Source organism: Equus przewalskii, chromosome 19 (genome assembly GCF_037783145.1).
Source record: "Equus przewalskii isolate Varuska chromosome 19, EquPr2, whole genome shotgun sequence".
NCBI lineage: Eukaryota > Metazoa > Chordata > Mammalia > Perissodactyla > Equidae > Equus > Equus przewalskii.
The window spans coordinates 57,683,147-57,709,694 of record NC_091849.1 but is presented as its reverse complement, the minus strand read 5'-3'; the positions used below and the strand labels follow the sequence as shown (position 1 = coordinate 57,709,694).

Here is a 26,548-nt window from a genome sequence, read left to right as displayed (position 1 = left end):
TTATTATTAAACATTCAAATATCTGATTTGTGATTGTGTTTAATAGGATGGTCAGGAGATCACTGTGAGAAGGAACTCGATGCGTGCATTCCCAGCTCATGTGCTCATGGAATATGCGTGGGAAATGAACCCAGCTTTGGCTCGACGTGTTTATGCATACCTGGATTTGTGGTAAATATTATTGGTGGTTTTTGTTGTGATACGTTTTTCCATTGTCCTTAAAATATAGTAAATTATAGAATAATGTGTGATGAAAAATAGGGTTGGAGAAGTTAATCTTAGTGCTTGCCTCCTCCTCTGCCCGCACATACTACACTTTGCCATTCCCTTTTCCCTTCTTGTCCATCCATCACACGGGCCCTCAGACCTTCCTTTCAGGAGAAGAGCATTCTGATAAATTGATCCACACTAAGGTACAAGTGACTTGATGCACTGTCCTTTAATGTTTTAATGCGTTTGGAAGGAGCACGCCAGTAGAAGAATTAATTAGTATTGTCAGGGTTTTGGCAGGACGTCTGTTTTGTCCAAGGACATAGCACTACTTCCAGGGGTGGGCTCAGAGTATGTATGTCCAAGGAGGCTGCATGCGCTTGCTTGGCAAATGTGGACTGGTCTGAACTCCATTAACACCAGAATAAACTTCTCTTGGTAGAAATGTTTTTATTAAAAGATAGCTTTTGACCACAATCCTTTATTAAAGCTGACCAAAGCACATGAATATAGTAAGTGAACAGCAATTGGCAAGACTGCTGTCAGGAATTTTAAATGTACATTTATAAATATTGTTAATAGGTAGAACAGTCTTAACCGAGATTAAGGCTAACTGATTAGAGAGGGCATGCAATCAGGTGACCCAGTGCAAGATTAAGGAGTCAGATTTCAGGGGAAGGCGCCTAAGAAGATGCACAAGTATGAATGGAGCTGGAGTCTGCTCAGAGCTGGAAGATCAGAAAGGAAAGGTCAGAAGCAGGAGTCTCTGGAGGTGGTTAAGGAATTGAACAAAAAAATGGTCAATACCTGTCATCAAGACAAAAGAATTTGAGAAAGCCTGGGCTTAAGTCAGATTCTCTTCCCTTTTGAATGGTATTCCCAAGGCCCACTTCTGAGAGGTGTATGAATAAACTAAAACCCAGCTCTCACCTTCCTTTCTCTTAGAGTCCTCCAATCTCAGTTTGCTGAAGAATGATCTTTGAGGAAGAATTTCAAGCACTCTGACACCTGCCTGTGGGTATTTGGTGCCAGGAAGTGAATTTTATGACCCCTCAGATTATACCAATAACGGCTTCGTCTAAAAGTCAATAGAAAGAGAAAGACTGAAATATATCCTTGATTTAACTATATTCACCTGCCAGTGCATCCTGATATATGAAATCTAAATAACTAGAAGATAAATGCTCATTTCATAGATATGTTTTTATTTATCCAAAATATTTACTGATAAATATCCTTAAAAGTCCTTTAACTAGTTAATCCCCTGGGATATTGCCTTTTACATTGGAGATATGTATCAACACTTGTGCCTTGTCTTTCAATAAAAAAAATCAAATCTGAAGGAAAAATACATTAGTATATGTTGAAAATGTAAAAATCTTGAAAAATATATAGTTTTGTAAAACCACAAGTCTACTCAATAGAGGGAAATGTTACAGATGTAAATGCAGTCATGCCCACATAATGACATTTCGGTTGAAGACAGACCACCCGTATGACGAGGGTCCCATAAGATTAGGACCATAGACCTTAGGTGTATAGTAGGCTATCCCACGTGGGTTTTTGTAAGTATGCTCTGTGATGTCCATACAACAACACAATCGCCTAATGACTCATTTCTCAGAATGTATCCCTGTCATTAAGCAACACATAACTATATGTCTATATTTTAGTAAGGCATTTAATAAATTATTTTGAAATGAATACCCTCATGGCCACTCTTTCAAGTAGTTAAAAGCTAAAATAAAACTTAAAAACTATCATAAGAGATAGCATCTGGATAAAAAGCTACAAAGAGGTAAGGGGGATTCTACTTTTGTTGGTGCATTAGATATGCTTTAAAAACAGTAGATAAAGATGGGAAAATTTGGTTTATTGAAAAAGAATTTAACATTTAAATGTTATGCATATCAATGTTATAGCAATATATAGACATTTAAAATTAGATGTACCTAAAGACATACTCTTGAAAATAGCATGTAAATTATTAATTAGGATAAAAAGCAAAATATTTTGCTGAAATACAAGAAAATTAAAAAAAAATTCGAAGTCTCCCAATGACAGAAATGGTCATATCAAGTTAAAGTCATAAATAGTGAAATAAAAGAATAGAATGACTAAACTACTTTGAAAATAGGTATGGCAAATGCATAAGATCTTTGAAAAATTGCTTTTTAGATTTCTTGTTTCCCTCCCCCAACTAATCCTGAGAGTAAATGGGATATAAAATCATAGGAATCATTATCCTGAAGAAATGTCAAACTTCTTTGGTATCTTAAAAAAGAATGTCACTCACAGAAAGATACAGAATTTGAGAGAGGCTGCAGAAACAAAGCAGTGAGAAGGATTAGAAGGCTGATAAATGGATTTGCATTAGGATTAAGGATTACGTGTGCATGCAGAGTCTTGGTGGTGAGGATGACACAGTGGGGTAGGGAAGAGGTGACGACTAACAGAGGACCTGAGTCATGGCATGCTTGCAGCACAAGAGAGGAGACTAAGCATTGCATCAGTTATCACATTCTATTGCAATATTTGCTTATTTCTCTGCCGCTCTGATAAATTGTGAGCTCCCGAGAGCAGGGATGCTTGTAGAATTCCTAAAAGCACAGAATACAATACATTTGGTTTTATTTGGGTCTTTATTGTTGGGGTTGTTTTATTGGAGTCCTTAGCATATTAAGTATAGTTGTTTTAAATTGCTTGATGATAGTTGCAAAATCTCTGATATATCTGCGTCTGATTTGGTGCTGTCTCTATCTCTTCAAACTGCTTTTTTATGTCTTTCATTATGGCTTGTAATTGTACATTTGTAGCCAGACTGGATGTGCTAGATAAAAGTAACTGAGATAAATAGTCCATGAGTATGAAACTTTATTTGTATCTGGAGTGGAGGAAAGCCATGTTTGCTATTTGGTGTAGTTATAGGTGTCAGAGGGTTTCCTTAGAGACTTCTCAAATAGATCTGAGATGTGCATTCTTTCAGTTGTAGTCCCATTATTATAAAGAAGCCCTACTGATGTGGGTAAGGTGTGGAGGGAGGGAAGCTCTCAATAGTCCCATGATCAGCCTCAGTCTGTGAGCCAGCCTGTGCCTCACCTCCGCTGTGACCCTCACTTGTACTTCTCAGCGCCTCCGTCTTGGGTGCATAAGGGAACTTCAGTGGGCTGGAGTTGGGTATTTCCCTTCCCCCATATTGATTAGGCTCTGGTAAAATAGTTTCCTTTGAGGTCAGGCTTTGTTAGGAAGAGCAGAATGCTCTGGGAGTATTTTAAAAAGGCTATTCCCCCACTCCCTGTTGGAAGCACAAGGGGATTTTTCTCCTATTTTCACTGTGAGAACCTGGTAGAATTCCTGGAGGGAAAACTTGTAAAAGTATGGGGGATCCCCTAAGACTGGGCACCCCCGCAGTTTTTAACTCTCCAGCTTGTCCACACGGGGCCTCCAGAATTTTGTCAATGAGTTTGTTTTCCTGTCCTGGTACTGGCTCCAGCTGCAGCCTCTGCTCTGGAGTTTCTGCTCTGGTGAACTGTGATTCTCTGTTTGCCTGACTGTCTCTCCAGTTTGTAGGGGAGCAGTCTGCCCTGTGATCTCAATTCTTTGACAGATCTAACAGGCGTGGTTGATTTTCAGTTTGTTCAGCTTTTTATGTTTATGAAGAAGGGAGCGATGACTTCTAAGCTTCTTACGTGCTGGACTAGAAAGCAGAAGTCTTGTGATTGTTTTAAGAATGAAAGGACCAATGAATGTATTTCATAAGGAAAATAGATGAGTTTTCCTTCATTCGGGAAATTCAATGTATTTTTAAAAAACTGATGTTCTTATTCTAATTAGGCTTCTCAGATGTCTTACCTCGAATGATTGTTCTATTTTCCAGAGTTGCCAGAGGCCCTCATGGGATTCCTTAAGGATGACAATTTAGCTGGCAATCAGATTCTCCACTAGCATGTAGAAAATTTAAAAACTTATAAATTATCTTGCACACACAAGTATACCAGCTGTTACAAATATCACATGCAATCTGTGTTAAAGGACATGAAAATATACCCAATTATTGGGAATATGCAAGCATGTGATTTCTGAATATAACTTGAAACAAAAATACTTAGTACAAGCCATTAAGCCTTTTGCCAAAATAATTTGTAGCAATTCTCTTTCCCTTAAATTTCTTCATATTAACTTAAACTTCCCTCCAACATCTTTCTTCTTTAAATAGATCTTCAGAAAGATGCCCCACTCTTTTTTATATTCCTTCTATTTAAGCTATTTTAAAAACTTCCACTGATTACATTGCCATATAAAAATGTTAACTCAGCTGCATGTTTATGAGATTAGAGAAAATTAATATTACTACAATTATTCTTTGTTTGACAATGAAGAGTAACTCGAGAAATGAACAGCCCCTGCTGGGTAGGAGGATGGAAACCTATTTTTTCTTTATTTCTGAAAATTAATTTTTGGTAGATAATATTAAAGACCTGGACTTTCAAGTTTTTCTTAATGTTTAGGGCTGTGACAATCTCTGATAAGCTGATAATTAATGTGGATTATAATTTTTAACATGTTCAATTGCAAGTGAATCAAAGCCTTGAAGTACTTACATTATTCTGAAATTCAAACGCTCTGTAGAATTTAAGTGACAGAACACAATTTATTGTATGTCCTAGACTTGCTAGAAAATTCAAGACAAATGATCTCCCTCTTCTTAATTTGATCGGCACTGCTCATTTCTTCCTCACTAAGTGAGTTTCTACCAAACAAGATTGATCCATGCATTAACTGATGACCGTCAGTGGGTCATGCTTATTGTGTTTTGCAAACGATAGCAGTCAATAAAATTGATAATTGCATTCTTTAAATTAAAACACAGATCTTTATGTAGTGTGAAACCTGTATTTGTATTAAACACAGTTGAAAACAAAGGGAAAACTATTTTCTGAAAAAGAAAAAAAGCTCTGAGTTCTACAGCAGTCCAGTCTGTTTACAATATCTGGCTTTTAAATGTCATCTTCAGAATAGAGCTAAAAAGCAAGACACAGGAGAGCAAGATAGACCATTTGATTTGATGTTTCTTTTTGGTTCTGGTGTTTATTTTCTCATGATATAAAGTCATCAATATTGTTAATAAATATATTTATAAGTATTTACTGTATTCAAGATTCTATGACTCATCCTATTAAATAGTTAAAGTTTATTGTCTCTGTAGAGAACGTAAACAAGCAAAGGTGCAATTCTTAGATAAACTCATAATTTCTTTTTTGAAGAAACAGATGTTTATTGCTTGTGACACATTTATATTTGGACTCAAGTTACTGGTATTTTTAGGTCAGTCAAAACACATCCTTTGGACACTCACCATGGCAAAGTACTTGGAAATCATATAAAGACATACATGAACATGCAGTGTCCGTACATTCAAATTAGGGCAAAGAGGGCAGGTCCACATGCGAACACTTGAATGCACAAAAAAAACAGCAACAATGCTCCTTTTAAGGAAAAATTTGATACTTTGCTTTAACATATTTTCAGCATATATTGTGCACAGAGCAGTAGCCTAGATCCTCAAAATAATGTAACAATTCATTAGTTTCAATTTCTCATCCAAAGAGAGTTTTCTGCTGAGTGGAGCAGACAAATGTGTGTGGGGTAACAAGGAAGTCAGTGATGGGTTCAAAATGCAGGAGACCATCTGCTGAAGAAAATAAAGACATTAACTAGGAGACTGTCCGAGGTACTAATATTAAAAATAATAAGGCAATTGGCAAATCCTGAGTAAAGTAGTCATCAGAAGAGCTTTCTCAAGGGACAAAGACAATGGCTTCCTCCAAGGGTTAGGAAGCTGTCTCTGAGCGCTAGGCGTTCTTCTGCACCTCATTTTGGAAGCCTATTGCTGAAACCTCTCAGTACTGCTAATGAGAACGCTAAATATGAGACAGCCTGTTAGAAAAAAGGCTCGATCTGCTTCTCAGGACTAGTTTCACCATAAACAACAGGGATGTGCATTCTGAACAACACAGGAACTTAGTGTTTTATAATCCAAGGAATGTGATAGTTTTGAAGAAGGAGGAAAGGTGCAAATTTGAGTGAAAACATATACTTTAACAGTGCAAAGAGGAAGTTCTCTGTATTACATAAATATAATTTATGATAAAAAATGTAGTTTAATATTTTTAGAAGCAGAATATCAAAAATAATAACTTGGAGGCCAGTTCTGTGGCATAGAGGTTGAGTTTGGCATGCTCTGCTTCAGTGGCTCGGATTCATGGGTTTGGATCTGGGGTGCAGACCTACACTGCTCATCAGCCATGCTGTGGCAGTGACCCATATATAAAGTGGAGGAAGAGTGGCACAGATGTTAGCTCAGGGCTAAGCTTCCTCAGCAAAAACAAAACCACAGCTTGTTTTACATTTTATATAACGGACATATGGCACAGGTATTATGTGTAATCTAAACATCTTAGAACAGTCGTTTCTATTGGTAAATGAATTAGACTGGAATTATGACCACCCCCTAGAGCTATTTAGATATTATGCATAATGATTTTCTACCTCTCATCTTTATGTATCTATTTCTTACTTAAATATGGCTGGTGGAGTACTGTTTGTATTTGGTAGAACCTTAGAATATTTTTGGTATTGTATATTGCCCCAAAGGAAAATAGGCTTAACATTTTAGACCTCAGTTAGATAGAAAGTTCTCTGAGCCTCAGTTTCCAACTCTATAGCATGAGGGTGTAGATGAGTTAAGTGATAAGTCATACTTAAGGTAACATTTTTAGTCCATTGGAGAGTTGGGCACAGAATTTTAAATGCTCACAATTACAGATTGGTATTCTTTCCTCTACATCATGCCTTTTATTCATTTATTATTAAGATAGATATCACTATGCAATATTGGTAGAGATATGGGCAGAAGATATTATTGAACTACCTTCCAAAATAAAAGCATAGGCTGGATTCCAAAATCCATTCTATAGTTTCCCCCACTATCGACACCCCCCACCAGAGTGGTACATTTGTTACAATTGATGAATTTACACAGACACGTTATTACCCAAAGTCCATCGTTTGCATTGGCGTTCACTCTTGGTGTCTTGACAAATAGATAATGGCATGTATCCACAATTATAGTATCATGCAGAGTATTTTCACCGCCTTAAAAATCTTCTGTGATCCGCCTGTTCATTGCTTCCTCCCCTCTAACATCTGGCAATCACTGATCTTTTTCTGTTTTCTTAGTTTACCTTTTCCAGAATGTTATGTGGTTGGAATAATACAATACGTAACCTTTTCAGATTGGCTTCTTTCTCTTAGTAATATGCATGTAAAGTTCTTCCCTGTCTTTTTATGGCTTGATAGCTTGTTTTTTTTTAGCACTGAATATTATTCCACCGTCTGGGTGTACCATAGTTTATCCATTGAAGGACATCTTGGTTGCTTCCAAGTTTTGGAAATTATGAATAAAGCTGCTATCAACATCTGTGTGCAAGTTTTAGTATGTTCATAAGTTTTCAGTGCATTTGGATAAACACCAGGGAGAGGGCCGTTGATGGATCCTATGGTAAAAGTATGTCTAGTTATGTAAGAAACTGCTAAACAGTCTTCCAAACTGCTGCAGCATTTTGAATTTTCATAAGCAATTAGGGAAGGTTCTATAATTTTTTGCATAGCAATTGTTAAAACTAAAATGCATCAATTATTTGTGTGGCTATATATTTAATGTGTGACCAAACACTCCTCTCCAGTCTCCTCTCCCCTCCCGTCTCCCCTCCCCTCCCCTCCCCTCCTCTTTCCTCTGCTCCACTCGTCTCCTCTCCAATAAGCTCCTTGAGAACAGGAACCATGCACATCTTGTTTATCTTTATTCTCAAGGTTGATACTACATAATAGGTTTTAAATAAATCTTTATTTATCAAATGAAAAAGAATATGGATGGGACTATTAATATTTTGGTGTTTATCATATAATAAACTTGCAATACAAAGGCTATTGGATGCAGTGCCGTACACCATTAAAGATAGAATGGATTCCTTTCTGCAATGCTAAAGTGATTTAAAATATCACTTGACCATAAGGCACTATTAAAATTAGTTATCATTTGTGAAGCCTTGAGTATTTGCCAGGCTGTTTTGGATGTATTGCCTCACTTAATGTTTAAAACAAACTTGTGACTTAAAAATCATTATTATCCCTATTGTACAGATGAGGAAACAGACCCAGAGAGGTTGGAACACTTATCCGTAGCTGGTAAATGTTAGAATTAAATTTGTCCAGTGAATCCAAAGACTATACCCATACACGCTAACTAGGTGGGGAAGGTTTTATTCTGCATTCACCTAGGGTTCTGGATCTTTTTCCTCTGAGCTGTGCTCAAATTTCTCTTGGCAAATGCAATCTGCACTAAAAGAGAGATTTAACTCATCTAATTCCTACAAAAATTCTCTTATATTTTTACACCAAAATTTCTTCTTTCACATGATTCTTACATTATAACTGTGCTTTTTACATCTGCAGGTTTATTCTGTAAATAATTAAATGCAGGCTGGGCCACAGGAGGAAATCTGATAACCCACATCTACTGCCCTTCTTTGATGATAGAAACCAATCTCTGTTTCCCTGCTTTTTCTGGCATTGCCACTGAGAAAGAGTGGGGTTTTAGCGCTTCCCTTGTGACCTAGGAGGCTTTTTTTTTGTTAATACTCAATGGACCTGGACTAGTTAATTTTTTACTTAATTAAAAATACATTATACTAAGAAAAGAGTCAATCTCTAGGAAAGAGGAAGACCTGTTGCTGTCGGTCTCCACGAGCACTGGGGCGCTGACGTGCAGCACGGTGTATTCTGCTGTCTGCGTTTGCTGTATTGTAGGTGTTAGATGGTGTCCTTGTACCCTAGTGCTTGATTTGTTCCTGTCTTACTTTGCGTAACTGTGTTCATGTCATTTGCGCTTGCATTTCCCAAGTAAGGGGAGGGTTGTGTGCAGGTTCTCAGCTTCAAAGCAGTCTAACTGTAAGCCCAGCCCACTGCAATCTGAAGGGAGAAAGATAACATGTGTTGTCACAGGATTTATAGAAAATAGATACACTTGGTGTTCAGAAGCCATCCTATTTGATGTTTTAAAATAAAGATTCCAGCTTTATGTTTAAATGAAATATCAGGTAAAGGAAAGAGTAAAATGATCAATGTTTTGATGAATCATTGGTGTGTGTCATGCACACAACTGTAGCTGTTTTGGGTAGTATAGAATGAGCCCAATGAGAGAGAGAGAGAGACAAATAAAAGATATTTATTAATGAATGTATTTTGGTAGAGGTGTGTGTACAAGATGCTATAGATGTCAAAATAAAGGTATAGAGCCCAACTTGATTTGATTAAATTGGCTCAGGAAGGAGTTCCAATAGGAGAGCAAGCCTGAGTGACAAGTGTGGCAAGAATGATTGGCTGTAGGTTGAAGCTGCCCCAAAGAGAACACATATGGAAGGTTGCAGGTTATTTACAAGGAATGCAAATGGAAGGATGTGAGGGTGTATTATTTAAAAAGAAAAAGCATGCTGCTACACATGTTTTTACCACTTAGAATGTGTGTATTATTGGACTTGGATTAACAAAATTATTTGAGATGTGCATTAAGGAGTTAAAACAAATGAAGAGGAGATAAAACATGATTAGAAACAACTCTAACTGATTAGAAAGAGGTGAGTGGCATAAGGTGTAAATAAATAAAGATTATAGAGATTCGGAGAATGAAGACATTATTTCCATTGCAGGAATTAGGAAATAATCATGAAATAAATGTCTTTTCTACTAAGCAATGGTTTAGCATTCTGTGCCTGAGGAAAGATGCCCTAAATGGTATAGGTATTTGGTGGTAAGAAAGAAAATCTTAGCTTTCTACTTACCAGCTCTCAAATGACCATTGGGGAATCCTGGGTGTTCACCATGGTGAACCTACAGTATCTGCTACTTTCATCTAGTCTTCATGGAATAGCGGATTTGCTCCGGGTATTTGACTTCTGAGATATTTTAGTGGCTTTTTATTAATACATATTCAGAGCTCTGAATCAGGCATCAAATTCTAGGACTGGTGATTCAGACATTGGTCTCAGGGAAATCTTTAACACGCCTGATTTCAGTGAGAGGGGAATTTGGAAACACAATTTAGAGGACCCCATTGACTTTAGGACCTCAGAGATTTAGTTGTATTAGTCATAGTGCTAATTGGCACCTGTAGTCACGATGATAGTTATTAAGTGATTCTGCTATGATGGCTGACACAGAGTAGATACTAAATTTTGTTCTATTGAGTTAAATTAAATCAAATATGACTTATTTAAATTTAAATTAAATACAATGGTGTTTCCAAAATGCACTGTATCACAGTCAAGCCTGTAACTTTAAAATCCAAACTATTTCTGCTTTTTGAAGCCCAATATCTGTAAATGTAGTTAATACATAAGAAGATTACTAGCACCTCTTTGATTAGGATGCCAGAGAGAAAAAATAATTGACATATAATTGAACTTATTCATTGTGGAAAGTTAGTAAAATACCATCCACTTAAAATGTGGAGGTACCCTATTCATATATGTATTCTATCAAAATATAATATGGTTATTGCTATATGGGTTGTTTTATTTCCAAAAATTGATCTGAACTTTTAGTTGTTTTTTTTTTTTTTAATGTGAAAACAGTAGAAAAGTATTTAGACCAAATTTATTACAAAGGGAGTTTTAATCCAATTTATCGGTAAGTCCAAAAATGTAATTTATGGTTTTTATGTGCAGATGTATTTAGCAGTACAGAAAAAGGAAAAAAAGTTTATCTTCATTATAAATGTATTAGAAATATACTATTTATGTACATCATTCTGAGTAATTTGTATGTGTAATTCATTTTTAAATGTATAATATTTATCAAATGGGACCTTTCATTTAGTGATTAAAATTTGGTCCTCAAATTATGGACCCTTTGTAGTCCACAGGGTCTTTTAATAAGTCACCTGTGAACTTCAGTGGAAACCAAGTAGTATGAAGATCTTGTCCCAAGACTCCAGTTCAACATTTCTAATCAATCAGAGTTGACTAGATCAAAGGCTCTTGGGTTTCCCACTCATTAGAACTATTATATTCTTCTTTCAGTTATCATGAAGCAGCCTCACATAGCCTGAGACCACAAGCTCCCTAAGAGTATCCTTTGCTAACCTGTGATCTCACACACTGAGCCTGACATTTAAGGACTATTTTTGCTCTTAAAAAAGCTATAGACTCCAGGGGTTGCAAAATATGTCAAACAACAATCACAATATGATAGATAATAGCCAAGTTAAGGTCTGCACAATGTTTCATGAAAGCACAGTAGTGAGTATGAAAAAAAATTCAGGGAACATAAAAAGTTTCCAAGAGAATGTTGAGCTGAATCAAAAAACTTGAGTTACCTAGGTTACCGAGGTTCATGGTGGGAATATGTGACAGCAGCAGGAATCAGGAAGTAAAACCCCATATATGAAGTAGCAATTAGCATAGCCTATGTGAAAAAGTGGGAAAAAATAAGAGTAAGTTTTGAGAAATGGCCAGTGACTTTGTGTGCTAGGCTGAATCATTTTTACTTTTTCCTAGGAAAAGTAGTAACCCACTGACTATTTTTTAAGCTGAGAAATACCCTGGTCAGACTTTTTTTTTAAAAGATAACTCTGGCGTGTATTCTACACCTAGTGTATATACTTTTGAGGCCTTGCCTCTAAACAATGTCTCTTGACCTCTTGCCTCATTAACTTTCTTCAGTAATATCTGTTGTCTGAGCGTTTCTCTCTAGTATTACCCTTGACTTCTCTGAGCTGTCTTTCCACTTGCCTTTCATTTTACATCTGCCTCTGGCCAGATCAGGAAAAAAGTCTGATTCAGTCCAGTCCTCAATATTTTTATCCTTCTGTTCTTTTGTCCTCTAGAAGTTGCCCCTGCAGATTAGAGTTGTATAGAAAAGCACTGAACTTCTGCTTTCAGAGACATCTTGACTACAGCAAACCCCTTGAAGATCTGGTAGCCAAATTCAATGAGAGGAAAGAAAGTTATCTTCAAGAAAGTGGAGGCCTCCTTATCAGGCACCAAGGAGGTGCTTATCTCACAGTTATATAGGCCACACACTATAAAACTTAAATGGGGTGAAAATTCCACAAATTCTCAATATTCTTCAGACTTTGCGTAGCTTCATGGAATTATGGGTGCATAGATTTTGTTCATGGTCTAGGACTTTAGTTCTTATCTTAAACCTTATTTGAGATAGAGAAAAATAATTGATTTGAATCAGCAAGTGATCAACATACTTGAAAGCATTTTGAAGGATTTTTTTGCCACACACTGTCATGTTCCCAGAAATCACCAATATCATCCTCCTCTAGGAAGGACATTTAAAATTTTCATGACAGGATATTGTGGATAACCTAGGATTTAATATAAAATAGGTCCGCATTGCAGAGTTCCAAGATGGATTCTCAGGAGTCTTTCTAGATGAATTAGCTTAAGCTTGAGGGAGAGAGAAAGGTATAAACATGATGCATCAAGTTCAAGGAATGGATAGCCCATTCAGCCACATCCTCAGTCTTAAAAAAGGAAGAAGATAAATAAATGCACCTTTGGAGGATGAGAATTTCTGTTGTATGCTATCAAGTCATCATGAGGGAAGACAAGAATGCAAGCACTATGAGATTCTTGAGAAGTGCAGCACACTTTTGGTAGATGTTTGAATTAGACAGTAAATACAAGTATCCATTTAGCTTTAGTGCCACACACAGCCTAGGCAGAGGGATAATTCACACTCTCTGTTGAACTGTCTATATATATCCATTAAGATGGATGCTTTGTACCAAGGACATGCATAGATCAGACTGACTTCTCCAGGTAGGACCCCTGACCTAGCCTCAACAGAACCAGTTTAGATGATCCCCATCTGCTCCGGAGGGCCCTATCACAAACAATGCTATGTGAGGAGCCTTTCATTTTTGGAAGTGGAATCCTTAGGCTGCATCTTTTTTATATCACAAGATTCATATGAGGCTGTGTAGGGTTTTGATCATGTAAACCATCAATGGCCTTCAGATTTTGGAAATTCGATGGATATTTCACAAGACTCCTGTTCCAAAATCCTGATTTCCCATCTGATGGAGTTTTTCAAGAAGGGTGGTGTTCCACATGCACTTGGGCTTCAGCAGAGGCCTTGCAGGTGCTTGGAAGTCTCTTGATTTCTAATCTTGCCCCTTCGAATCCCTCTAACTGTGTATCACAGAGAAATCTCTGCAGAGTTATACACTTAGAGAGAGAAGAAGAAGGAAAAGGAGAAGAAGAAGCAGGAAGATGAGGAGGAGATGGAGGAGAGGAGAGGAAAGGGAGAGGAGAAGGAAAAAATAAGAAAGGAAGGAAAGAAGAAAAGAGAAAGGGAAAAAAACAATGTTCTGTGAGTGATTTTTCCCATAAGCCTTCTCTAGCTTATAATAGTTGTCCTGAAAACGGTCAAAGCTACTCTGCAGAGAGTGTTTTTGGCCTGAAGGTACCATTTGTGGGAGACTAGCATCCATGATGTTCCGTAGGCCAATGCCCTAGTCATTATCCCCAGGAAATCCACCCAGCACAAGAGGTAATGGGACCTTTTCTTCTACCAGCTTGCGTCTCCCCTCCAGTGACTTACTAAGCAACAGAAAAACTCAGGGCTCTATATTTCTAAGTACCCAAAGCCCAGGAGCTACTTCATACATCTTTAAATGTGGTGTATGGATGTTGCTAAATGACTTTGAGCTTACTTAGTTTTCCCATTCTTAAAATTTCAAAGAACTTACCCACTGTCCCTAGCCCATCTTTGTTCAGCAGCATTAGCATTCCTTAACAAGAGACCCTGGAAAAGGGAGAAATTCTTTTTCTCTAATGCAGAGGACACAAAGGGGAAGTATAAGCGCTAATTGCACTTATTTTTCCTCCGTCATCTCTGGCCTCATGACAAGCTAGTCACATGATTTGAGTCTTCATTGTTCAGAGTAAACTTAATCACCCCGTAAGTCAAGACTGGTATCTGTTGGATTCTCATATTCGGTTGCTTGTTTTTCTTGTAATTTAAAGGCATCTGAAGGGTCATTTTGTGTTTTAAACATCAATTAAACAAGTTGTAGGTGAAAATACTTATATATTTTGCAAGCACAACCACTTTAATTTATAGAAACAACTTTGTGAATATTAGTCATATATTCATTCAGTAAACACTCATTGGCTGGCAGCATATAGTGTGCTGAGTAGAGTACAGAATGGAGCAGACATGGACTTCTGCCTGGTAGTGCTTATAGTATCCAAGGAAAGACATATAAATCAAGGTAATAGACAAATAAAAATGTAATTCACATTGTACTTAGTATTCTGAAGGAAAAGAGAAAGTTACAGTGAGAGAAAAATAATGTAGGTGGCAGAGAAGATCTCTCTAAGGAGCGGGCACTTCAGTTGTTACATTAGGGATGAGAAAATATAATCTAAAGGAAGAGTGAGCGTATGGATGTGCTGTCAGATGTATCAATGTATATGAGAGTCATGAGCAGGAAAAGACCTTGCCCAAAATGGGGAAGTGAAGACTAGACAATATGAGTTGAGCATGGTAGGTATGGTGGGAACAAGAGAGAAGATCAGGCTGCAGAAGTGGCAGCATCAGATTATGTAGGGAGTCACAAAGAACAGCAAATAGTTTGAGTTTTATTCAAATGTAATAGAAATGTATGAGAAAGTTTTTCAATAAAGGAGGTATGTGACCTTACTCAGATGTTTCAAATATCATGTCTGTTCTGTGAAGAAGGGTCTGGAAGAAGGGTAGAAATAAGAGTGAAGAAAATAGCCAGATATTGATGGCTTCATCTATGGTTGTGGCAAAGCAAATAGAGTAAAAGATTGGATTTAAAATATACTATGGAAGAATTAGGAAGACATGGTATTGTGTAGATGTGTTAGATAGGAGAGAGCAAGAAATAAAAGACAACTTGAGTGATAGAATGGTGCTAGTACATTTACTGGGAGGGGATGGTTAGTTAGAGGAAAATGGGCTGAATCAGCAGCTCAATTCTGTAATGCTGCCCATGTGAACTTTAAGCTCCCCATGAGATATTTAACTACTGATGCTAAATGAGTAGTTGGTTATAGGAATATACTGCAGAGAGGTGTGAAGTAGAGATATAATTTTGGAACTCATCAATGTATAGATATCTTTTGAATAGTTGGCCTTTTGAAAAGTCTTTTGAATAGATGGCAGCACTTCTGGGGAAAATGTAGAAAGAAAAGAGAAAAGGTTGAAGATGAAGCCCCAAGAAATTTCAAATTCAAGACCAGAAGAAGCAGCCAAGAGGAAAGACTGAGAAGTAGGGAGAGAGAAAGGAAAACTGAGAGACATTGAATGTTTCAGAAGACAGTGGTGGATTCTGTTAAATATTCTTGAGAATTTGAATAAGAAGGAGACCAAAAACTCTGTCTCGAATTTAACAGTGTGATTGTATTTCTGGAAATTCACAAGAATATTTTCAGTGACGTGACATGAAAGCTGGATTAGAATGGCTTGAAGAAAGAATGGAATGTGTAGAAGAATTGTTGAATCTCTATTCCAGAACGTTTGCCTAGATAGGGGAAAAAGAAGTGGCTTTTACAAGTAGTTAATAAAAACGTGTGTTCAAAGGAATGTCATCCCTTAATTTTTCCAACAAATGTTTACTGGCACCAGCTACATAACTATTCACCAGACATCATCCTAGCCCTGGCCATTCGGGGGAGAGGGGAACAAACATAGTCCACTGCCTAGAGGCATTTTAATTTTAATATGCTGGTAAAGACATATAAGCCAAGTTGGCATAGAGTCATACTATTAACAGTTCTGATTATTGACATGGCCTATATATGTCGATTTTATATAAAAAATTTTGAAAAACTGAAAATGAAAAAATATTTATCTAGCCCAATTGCATAGCACAAAAATATCTCAATATTACATATTTTATACCAAAGTATTCTTAACATTTGATCTCTGATCATTAATATAGATTCTTTTCTATCATTATGGGTGCATGATATCAATCTTCAGAATGTTATTCCTGCTTTCAGGCTGACACCCACCTTATCTTTCATCTCCTGCTCCCCTTAGATAAGTGCATACAGAAATCTGCCAAGGATGCTCTATGGAACAGCAACACTGAGTCAGTTAGTGTCTTAACCAGGACAACAGAAACCATTTCTAGTATTTACAGTAAAGGGAATTGGTTACAGAGGCAAATGAGGAGAGGAGATGCAACCAGAGGATAGTGAGGTGGGTAGAGATTATTGACAGCATGAAACTACTCCAGGTAGGCTGAGAAGACAAAGGGAAGACATGGTGTCTCAGCTGGGCTAAATCCTCATCTACAGATTGCGGGGAAAGCGCGCTTCCAAGCTTATTTCTGTCGTTGGCAGAATTCAGTTCAATAATAACCACCGGTTGGTTGTGAGTCTGAATTCCCTGATGCCCTGCTGGCTGTGCCTGAGAGCTGCTCTCAACAACTAGAGGTCACTTGAATTTCTTGCCAAGTGACTCCTTCTATCTTTAAACCAGCAATGGGGTTCAAATTCTTCTTATACTTCAAATCTCTAGCCTCCTCCTCTGTGACCAGCCAGAGAAAACTCTGCTTTTAAAGGGCTTATATAATTTCCCTTTCTTAAGGTCAACTCTACCATGGAACATTGCCTAACCTAACCATGGGGTAAAGTCCATCGTGTATCATGCAGGGCCTATACGCTGGTGGTTGGGGTGGTTGGCGTGGGCAGAAAGTCTTGGATCTATCTTAGAATTTCTAATTCTGCCTACCACAGACAGGATGGGAATAAAGTTTCACCTTGTAATTGTTTTCCCCCCTTATCTAACTAACAAGTTACAGGAGAAGTATACTAACTAGATGTAAACCATTGGTTATTGTTCTTGTGACCGGCCAGTGATTTGTAACTTGTGACCTGAGAACTTTATGTAGTAAAATATAGGTAATGAAATTTTTATAGATTTGGAAATGATGCAAACGTTTGCTAAAAAGCAGAGATTATTCGAAGAGAACTTCAGTTTACTGAACCTTCCCTAATGACACATGATAACTCCAATTAGATGAACTGAAAGTTTCACTGTCTACGGACCTGGGAAGAGTTTATCCCTTCTTAGAACTATAATTGATGGGGAACTAAGCCTATCCTTAGAAACTGATTTACTTGGTTACTTTCTCTTGGTTCCTCTGCCTGATGTTTCCTTTATGATTCTACAAGGAAAACCGTGTCATGAATTTTAGCGTACCAATCATCTGAAATGTTTCTTCTAATTATCAAAAAGATATTTCATTTGAAGAAGGCAAACATTACTCTGAGCCAATTTGTGAAGAGTATCAAGCTACAAGGGGGTAGATCCAGTGTTATATAGTCTGGCAAAATGAATATATATTTGCAGGTCAACATCATGGGTATGTGATCTGTGAACTGTACAAGACCCCACCATTAGAACACCCCATCCCCCAACACACACAACACTTGGTCTAATGTTCTGCTGTTGCTGACTTGAATATTGAAATATTTTTCAACAAGGGGCCCCATATTTTCATTTGCAGTGGTCTCCACAAATTATGTAGACAGTTCTCTATATAAATAGTGAAATCTATTAGTAATTTATATTTTGATTGTGTTAGAAAAATTCAAGCTATCAATTATTTTAGTAAACATTATAGGGTAAATTTGGCCCACCAGTTCTGAGGAAAGTAGATTAAACCACAGAGTTAGATTGATATGAAACTGAGTTTTTTTTTTTTTTGTATTACATACTCATCATTTCAAGTAGAAAATACGGATGAAGTATAACATTATATCTTCAATTGTTACTGTCAATGGAATGAAAAATAATAACCGACTGGGGTGGTAAACATTTCAATAGTAGACAATGGTTTGCTCAGATCTTAACACATTGTTTAAGATCGTTAAATTTAACTGATAGTGGTGTATTTTAAACAGGGTGTTAGAGTAGAAGGATGTTTTAATTTTATTATCTCAAATAATCAACTATAGGGCATAACTGTCATAGCAAATGTTGAAGATGTAGCAAGAGGCAAAAATATAGCATGGTGATTGTGAGTGTGGGTTCTGGAGCCTCATTACCTATGTATGAATTGTGGCTGTGCCATTTTCCAGCTTGTGACTAGAGAATTGGAGAAAAGGGCTATGGGTTAACACTGGTTTTCTTTAAATCATATTTTCTTACTTAACTGAAATGAGTTAAGGGTAATTCTGCCACAGTAGAGACTCATATTCCCAATTTCCTACTCTACATCATCTCTGGATAGCTAATAAGCCTCTCAAATTTAAAGTGTTTAAACAGAAATCTTGATCTAACTCCAATCCCTAACTTGTCTTTGCAGGTGTTCTTCAAATTAGTAAATGGCGCCACTACTCATCCCATTGAGAGGAAGAACCTAGGAATCGTCATTAAACTTCTTTTTTTCCACTCCAAACATCTAGTCTATCAGCATATAGCAAAGGCTCCGCCTTCTAAATATATCCTGAAAGTAACCTTTACTCACTGTATCTACCATTTCCACTCCAGATCAATGTATTTTATCTCTTGCTTAGATTAGGGCTAGCTTCCAACTGGTGTCCCAGCTTCCATCCTTTCCTCACGTCCAAACTCCCTTCGGACTCTATAATCTTCATAGCATTACAGAATTCCTTTCATGATATAAAGCATACCATGTCATTTTCCTGCTCTAAATATTAACTATCCCAAAACTTCCCATCACTCTCAGCATTAAGTCCAAATTCAACAATAAACAAACAAAGAAACAAATTATCTTCCATGATCCTGGCCACGTCTGTGACCTCACTTCCATCCACTGATGGCCTTACCATATCCTCCGTCCACTCTGCCCAACTTGCTGTTGCTCAAACATACAAAGCGTGTTCCCACTTCTGGGCCTTTGTACTACCGGTCTGTATGCCTTGAATGCTCTTGCCTCGGACGTTCACGTTAATTCAGAGCCCCGATCAAAGAAGACTCCTTGACCACTCCTTCAAAAACAGCCCTGCCTGTTTTTCCTTATTATTTATCTTACAAATTTTCTTAAGCCACTTGTTACTAATTGGCATTAATTGATTCATTCTGATTCCTTTACTAAAATACAAGCTATTTGATGGGAGAAACTTTTCGCATCTTCTTGACTAGTTCATGCTTAATACTTACAACAGTCACTGACAGAAATTGATCAATTAATATTTGTTGAGATAAGACATAGAGAGTGACACAATGTCCATGGAAAAGTGTATGACCATATTCTCATAAAGCTCTGATTCAAAAGATCCTATTTGCCTTGTTTTTTTCAAATACAGATTCAGAAAGAAAAATATATACTTTAAAAGTCATGAAGTTTTGTAGAAATGACTATCATCATCTTATCAGATATTAAGTTTTCAATAAATATCAGTGAGTAAGTCATTATGCTGCCCACGATAAGCACTCAATGCACACTGACAGATGAATGAATGAAAGATATATTGGCAAAATAAATAAACTATGGTAACCATGAATTTAAGAAATAAATATACAAAATTAAAGGTTTAATGAATTAAAGTTAAATATTTGCAATGCCTATATCATTCAGTGTAATTGAGCAGTTATGGAAAAAGAGATGGCCAGCCACGTATGAAATGTTTATTTTGGTTTAATTTTCTTGTAGCTAACAAAGAATATTATCAGAAAGACCAGATGAGGCAAAGATTGATATGTTAGTGGAATGCTAGCTGCCATAGCAATAACGTCCAAAATCTCACTAAATTAATATAATATAAATTTATTTTTCATTCATATAAAATCCAACTGAGTGCGTCTGATTTCAGATATTTTCCTTTAAATAGACATGTAGTGACGTAGGCGACTTCCTTCTTGCGGCTCCCCTATCTTTAACAAAAGTTTGTATGGGTTACCATCTACGGGAAGAGGCTAGAGCTTCACACATAGCAGATTCTTATGGATCAATCTGTAAATAGCACACTTCGTGACCATTCACATTTCATTGGTTAGAAGGAAGTCACATGGTCTCACATAAACACAAGAGCGACCGAAGGACATAGTCCAACAGAAAGTGGAGATAGTTTAGTGAACGTGCAATAAGCTTTGCCATGTGGTTTGAGATTTAAATAAGGAAAACATGGAAGTTTCTCTAGGGATACGTTGTGGTGGCATGCATTGGGATGTATGTGTATATATACAGAGAGAGAAAAGTTCAAACCATTAAAATCTACTTGGAGAAACGTTTAATTAAAAAAAGGTGATAAGTTTGCATTGCTAGCACTTGGGAGTATAACAAGATGTTCCCTATCAAGCTCAAAATTAGAAAAATAAATTCACCATTGAGAGTTAAACTCTAAGAACAGCACATAATGGATGTGAGCCTAGGCACGCAACATAGAAAAGAGAAAGTATGGCTTCCTGGCTGCTGGACTAAAGTGTCACCTGGAAGAATGAATGTATTAACATATCCAACGATATAAGAGTCCACACTATTAGAGAACACATCAAAATCATTGACACAAATGTTGGCAGGCCATGTGAAGTTGTCTAAGGATAGGTAGCTTTAATCAATGAACATCAAGCATTCTGGATCATTCTCATGGCAATATCTTAGCCTAGTGTCATTACACATTTGAATCATCTAATTCTACCAGGTTTTGATCTAATGAACATCAAGGAAAACTGATTCTTGTGTAGTTATGCTGACAGAGAGAACTTGCTGCTTACAGGGCCTTTGAGAATCCCTTAACCACGTGGTGATTTCTCAAGGTGGTTAACGATGGCTTCTGACTGTGATTCTGTAGGAAAATGCTGACCAAGACCATGCAAATATTTATGAGCTGTCCAACAGCTACGGTTCCCCTGTAAGCTAGTGTCTTGGCATGCTAGTCTCTCACCTAGTTCTGTGTGCATTTTCGTTAATCTGTGAAGTTTTTCCAGGCTTACTGCTTACCTTGAGTGGAGAAAAGACAAATCTCTTGGTCTGTAAAGTGTGGAATCGTAACACATATTTTTTCTTGTTTTTTTTCTATCACTTCTAGCCTTACTTTTTACGATTTTCTTTATGTTAGATTTATGGAGCAATTGCATAATATCAAGAATCCCTTGCCCTTTGTAAATACTTTCAGGTGTCAGTTGAAAGTCACTAAAGAGGATATGACTGTGAAGCAAACCGAAACAAAGGATATCCAGCAAAATTTACATTTTGTGCAAATTAGTTACAGTCTTGGACAAGTACTAAAACAGTGAAACAGGGATACCTATTGAATATGTCTTTGATGTTAGGAAATAGGTCTGTGTTTGTATTTTAACATAATATTTGAATTCTATTTTCTTAAAGTTCAAAATGCTTCCATAGTATAAAAAAAAAATTGACTACATTTAAAGAGAGTCTCTGATCCATTTGCACTTATTTATGCATGCATCAACATTCTCTTTCCTATGAGCCAAAGACAATTTCTTTATATGGAAATTATTTTATAAGTATATACAGAAATAGGCTATTCAAATCAAACTAAAGCATGTAAGGAACATTGCTCTGTGAGCCAATACAAATTAAAATGACTCAAACATCACTAGAGAATGTGTTTAAATTATCTGTTGTAGATGCTTCACTTTACATTAGCTTTCAACTAAATATGACATTTAGAGCAGAAAAGTTTATAATTCGTAACTGAGCATTTAAATCCAGATTGACTACCATACAGTACAAATCTTTCACTGGAAAAAATATCCTCAAAGCAAATGTACAGAAGTATTTTAACTTAAAATTAGAGGAATTAATAATAAATTTAGGCATTCAATTGAGTGTATCCAAAATTTGAGAGATTGAATTAATTTGAAACATAGGTAAAATTTACTGTAGAAATTTCATTTTCCAACAAAATAAGGTGATAATTTGAGCTATCTAATATGACTATGAAAATCCAAATGGACCTCAAAACTAACTTAAGAAATCCTCTCTCAGGGACAGAGCAAGTGTGAGCTTAATTATGGTAATTATCATTTGCAGACCTGCTCCATTGGGCTTCTTTGTGGTGATGAAAGAAGGAGAATCACCTGTTTACCTCCCATCTCTGCAAGAACAGATACCATTTCCACACAAACACATACAGTGCCCGCTCCTGCAACTGCAGTCCACAGCTTTCCACGCACAGGGTCTCCAAGACTATGGACCACCATGGATACTTACCCAGTTGATCAAGGTGAGTAAGATGAGAGTAAGATATGGAGAAGTTTGAATTTGAGAAAGTTGTGTATTCAAACATATCTTCTGACATTTCCATCTTTATTTTTTTAAGATAGATGGTTTTTCAGGAGCGTAAAATTATCTTAGAATTCTTATTGGTTATATTTTAAGTTTTAAAAATATTGATGTCCTTTGCTAATAAATATTCTTTCTGGAACAGTGCAAAAAAATGTTCATTAATAGTCTGTATTCTGATCTGTAAATTTAGGTAAATCACTGGACCCTGATCCCAGCTTATTTTGTTTCAACTATCAGTAAATCATTTTGTTTTATCTATCAGTAAAACTTATTTAAAAGGGCCTTGTACTACTTACCTCATTCTGTCTTTATTTAATATCCTCTGAATCACTATATGTAAATTCGTATTCCTATAAACTTATTGAGAAAACACCCAGATTTTTTTTAAAACTCTGCTTTTTTCCTATTGTGAAGTAGTTTGATAACTTGAGTATGTGTTTGTTTGTTTTTTTTTTTAAGACTGGCACCTGAGCTAACAACTGTTGCCAATTTTCTTCTTTTTTTTTCTTTCTGGTTTTCTCCCCAAATCCCCCCAGTATATAGTTGTATATTTTTTATTTGTGGGTCCTTCTGGTTGTGGCATGTGGGACACTGCCTCAACATATCCTGATGAGCGGTGCCATGTCCGTGCCCAGGAACCGAACTGGCAAAACCCTGGGGCGTGGAAGCGGAGCGCGCGAACTTAACCACTAGGCCATGGGGCCAGCCACTCGAGCATGTTTTGATATGTCTTATTATTTAGTTTAATAAATCAAATAATGTCATATTATAAATAGTATATCATATTTTAAATTCCAAATTCACTCTTCATATAGTTAATGTCACTCAGGACAATCAGATTGAGAATTATAGCCCTTAATAATCTATCAGTTACTTAAGAAAAAATATTTTTTGAAGGCTATTGGATATTATAAGTAGAAAGGTAGACTGCTCTATATTTTGTCTATATAATTTCTCTTCTTTTAAAAAATTAAGGTGAAATATGTTATCTAATGTAAAGAATATTTTGCCTATTTAGAAAGTAAAATAGTATTTCTCGCATTTCTAACCCGATGGGTCAAATATCCATTGATTCTATCAGTGACAGAGTCATAAATTTTCACGTTTTATAATTTGAAGGAGTGATTTGGTTTGGAATCTGCTGATTCTATGTAACACCATTTGTTCTGATTTTGGCCCTCCCCTGGGGTGTGAAGTTTGTGAAGTCACTAAACTTTTTCAAACCCTTTTATTAGAAATATGATTTACAGAGCCTTATTTGTCTGCATATGATGAGTGCAAGGTAGCAGTGCAATTTGCAGAAGATTCAGCCCAGGGCCAAAGCTGTTCATTTTTAATTCATTTTTCTGATTCTTTCTTTCTTTTTGCCTTTGCCTCTCTAAAGGTCCAAAACAGACAGACATCTTCAAGCATGATGTTCTCCCAACCACTGGTCTGGCGGCATTAGGTACTGGCATATCCTTTGAAAGATATTTACTCAAAGATGTGATTGCCGCTAAAGAACTTTTAGCAAAACACAGTTTTCCTTCTTCCACAGATGTTTCCTCTTCTCGATTTTTGAATTTTGGTGTTCCCGGCCCAGCGCAAGTTGTCTGGGGCAAAACATCTGTACCACATCTGCCTATCCAAGCTTCAGCAGCCACACCACGATTCTTCTTCCTCGATAGGGGAGAGAGGACCCCATTTATCATCTCTTCAATGACAGATTTTATTTTTCCCACACAGTCTTTATTATTTGAGAGTGATCGGTCTGTTGCCTCATCAGCTACTACAATGAGTTCAGTAATTAGTGGCATTCTGGGAGCTGGTGTTGAGTTAAACAGACACTCATTACTCTCCCATGGATTTCTGCTCAAAACTGCTTCCACAGGTGCACCTCCAGTTGTCTCTATGGGGGCTCAAGAGGGTATTGAAGAATATTCAGCTGTTTCCTTAATTTCAAGAAGAGAGTACTGGAGATTGCTGAGCTCCTCAATGCCTCCCATCTCTCCTGCTAAGGTAATTATATCCAAACAGGTAGCCATCGTAAACTCATCGGCTTTGCACCGATTCACTACACAAGACTCCATTCCCAGTGAATATCAGGTTATTACTGAAGCATCTAGCAACCAGAGACTCACGAACATCAAATCACAGTCTGCTGATTCTTTAAGTGAATTAAGCCAAACATGTGCAACATGTTCTATGACTGAAATAAAATCCTCTCATGAATTCTCAGATCAAGTTTTGCATAGCAAACAGTCCCACTTTTATGAGACATTCTGGATGAACTCAGAGATATTAGCCAGCTGGTATGCACTAATGAGAACTCAAACTATTACTTCTGGGCATTCATTTTCTTCTGCTACTGAAATAATGCCATCAGTGGCATTCATGGAAGTGTCATCCTCATTTCCTTCTAAAAAGAGTACAAAAAGAAGAATTTCAACCCCATCCGTGGAAGACTCCATTGCCCTATCAACTAATTTGGATGCTAATTTATGTTTGGATAAGACTCGTTTATCCATTGTCCCTTCACAAACTGTCTCCTCAGACCTGCTGAATTCTGATTTGACTTCAGAACTGACTGAGGATCTTTCAGTATCAGAAAACATTTTAAAACTATTGAAAATAGGACAATATGGAATAACTATGGGTCCCACTGAGGTACTGAATCAAGACAATTTGCTGGCTGTGCACGAGAGTAGAGGATCTCATAAACAGCTCAAACTTCACACAAGTGATAGGTCTCTAGATTTTGAATTAAACTTACCAAGCCATCCAGAAACTAGGCATTCAAGTGAGCTTAAAAACAACCTGCCACCGTACATGGACTCCAGGTCTGATCTTTCAGAAGTAACCTCTAATGTTGCGTTTTATACAGTTTCAGCAACTCAATCGCTTCCGGTACAGACCTCTTTCCTCACGTCTGTTCTTGCGCCAGATTGGACATATTATACAGATTATCTGACCTTAACATCTGATTTAAAACAAGAGGTCAGAACTTCTTCAGAATGGTCCAAATGGGAACTTCAGCCTAGCGTGCATGATTGGGAGTCTCCTGCTGCAAGTCAGACGCCTGCCATCACTAGATCTCTTACTTTGCCTTCGCTGGAGTCCATTCCAGCACCTCGTCAGCTGATGATTTCTGGTGAGTTTCTCAGTTTCAGTTCAGTAAACTTTTAGAAATGAGTTTCTTTTCTATAGAGAAGAAAGAGCCTGTCGTGGTCACCAGGTGCTCTAAACAGCCTCTTTGTAATCAGGGCAGCAGCCAGTTCAATGGAGATGGCACCTGCTGTTGTCCCTGACACAGATGGTTATTCTTTACGCACTGCCACAAAGGCTACCAGATCAATACAGGAGTGTGTTGGAGATGGCTACACTGCTGGCAAGCAATCAGAAACTGAACTAGTGCAATTCATTACAATGGATCTTTCAAAGTTTAGGAATAACTTTTATTATTCTCATTTCTTGAAATAGCTTCTTTGTCAGGTTGAACACAATATACTGCACACTATCTACCACTTTCTTCAGTGCTAGTTTTTTTTTAATGGGAAAGTTGAAGAAATCAAGAGCTTGGGTTTTACCAGCCTACGTAGTATGTTTAATCATTTTTTTTAATGCAAAGCTGTGATGCTTTCATTATATATAACTCAGAATATAAGTTAACTTCATATCCTTTATTTAACAAAAACACTATATAAAAGTTAAAACAAGATAATATTCCATGTGTGAATTTGAATTCTGTCTTGAAATAATTAATGAAAAGACTCTTTTCTTAGATAACTTAGTTCTTACCTTAAAGCACTTTAGAAATTACTAATCTTCTCAACCCTTGTAATTACTATCAAATTGGAAAGTATAAAAAAAGTTTAAAGAATTGTATTTAGCAAAAGGAGAGGATTTTTTCCCATTATTTAAAGAATTTCTATCTTGTGGAATTTCAAGTGTAACTTTGTAGCAATGAAGTTAATTTTTCTTCAATGAGAAATTTACAGGTTTTGTGTGGTTACGTGTGTATGC

At 36.8% G+C, this 26,548-nt stretch overlaps 1 protein-coding gene across 1 annotated transcript in view; it reads left to right on the top strand.

Moving 5' to 3' along the window:
• The window catches only part of LOC103546271 (protein eyes shut homolog), a 1,017,652-nt gene that overhangs the window by 318,041 nt on the left and 673,063 nt on the right, over positions 1 to 26,548 (top strand). The window contains exons 13-15 of the mRNA XM_070583910.1: positions 47 to 171; positions 22,292 to 22,484; positions 23,931 to 25,676. Coding sequence (XP_070440011.1) covers positions 47 to 171; positions 22,292 to 22,484; positions 23,931 to 25,676 — 2,064 coding nt within the window. The remainder of the gene's footprint in view (positions 1 to 46; positions 172 to 22,291; positions 22,485 to 23,930; positions 25,677 to 26,548) is intronic.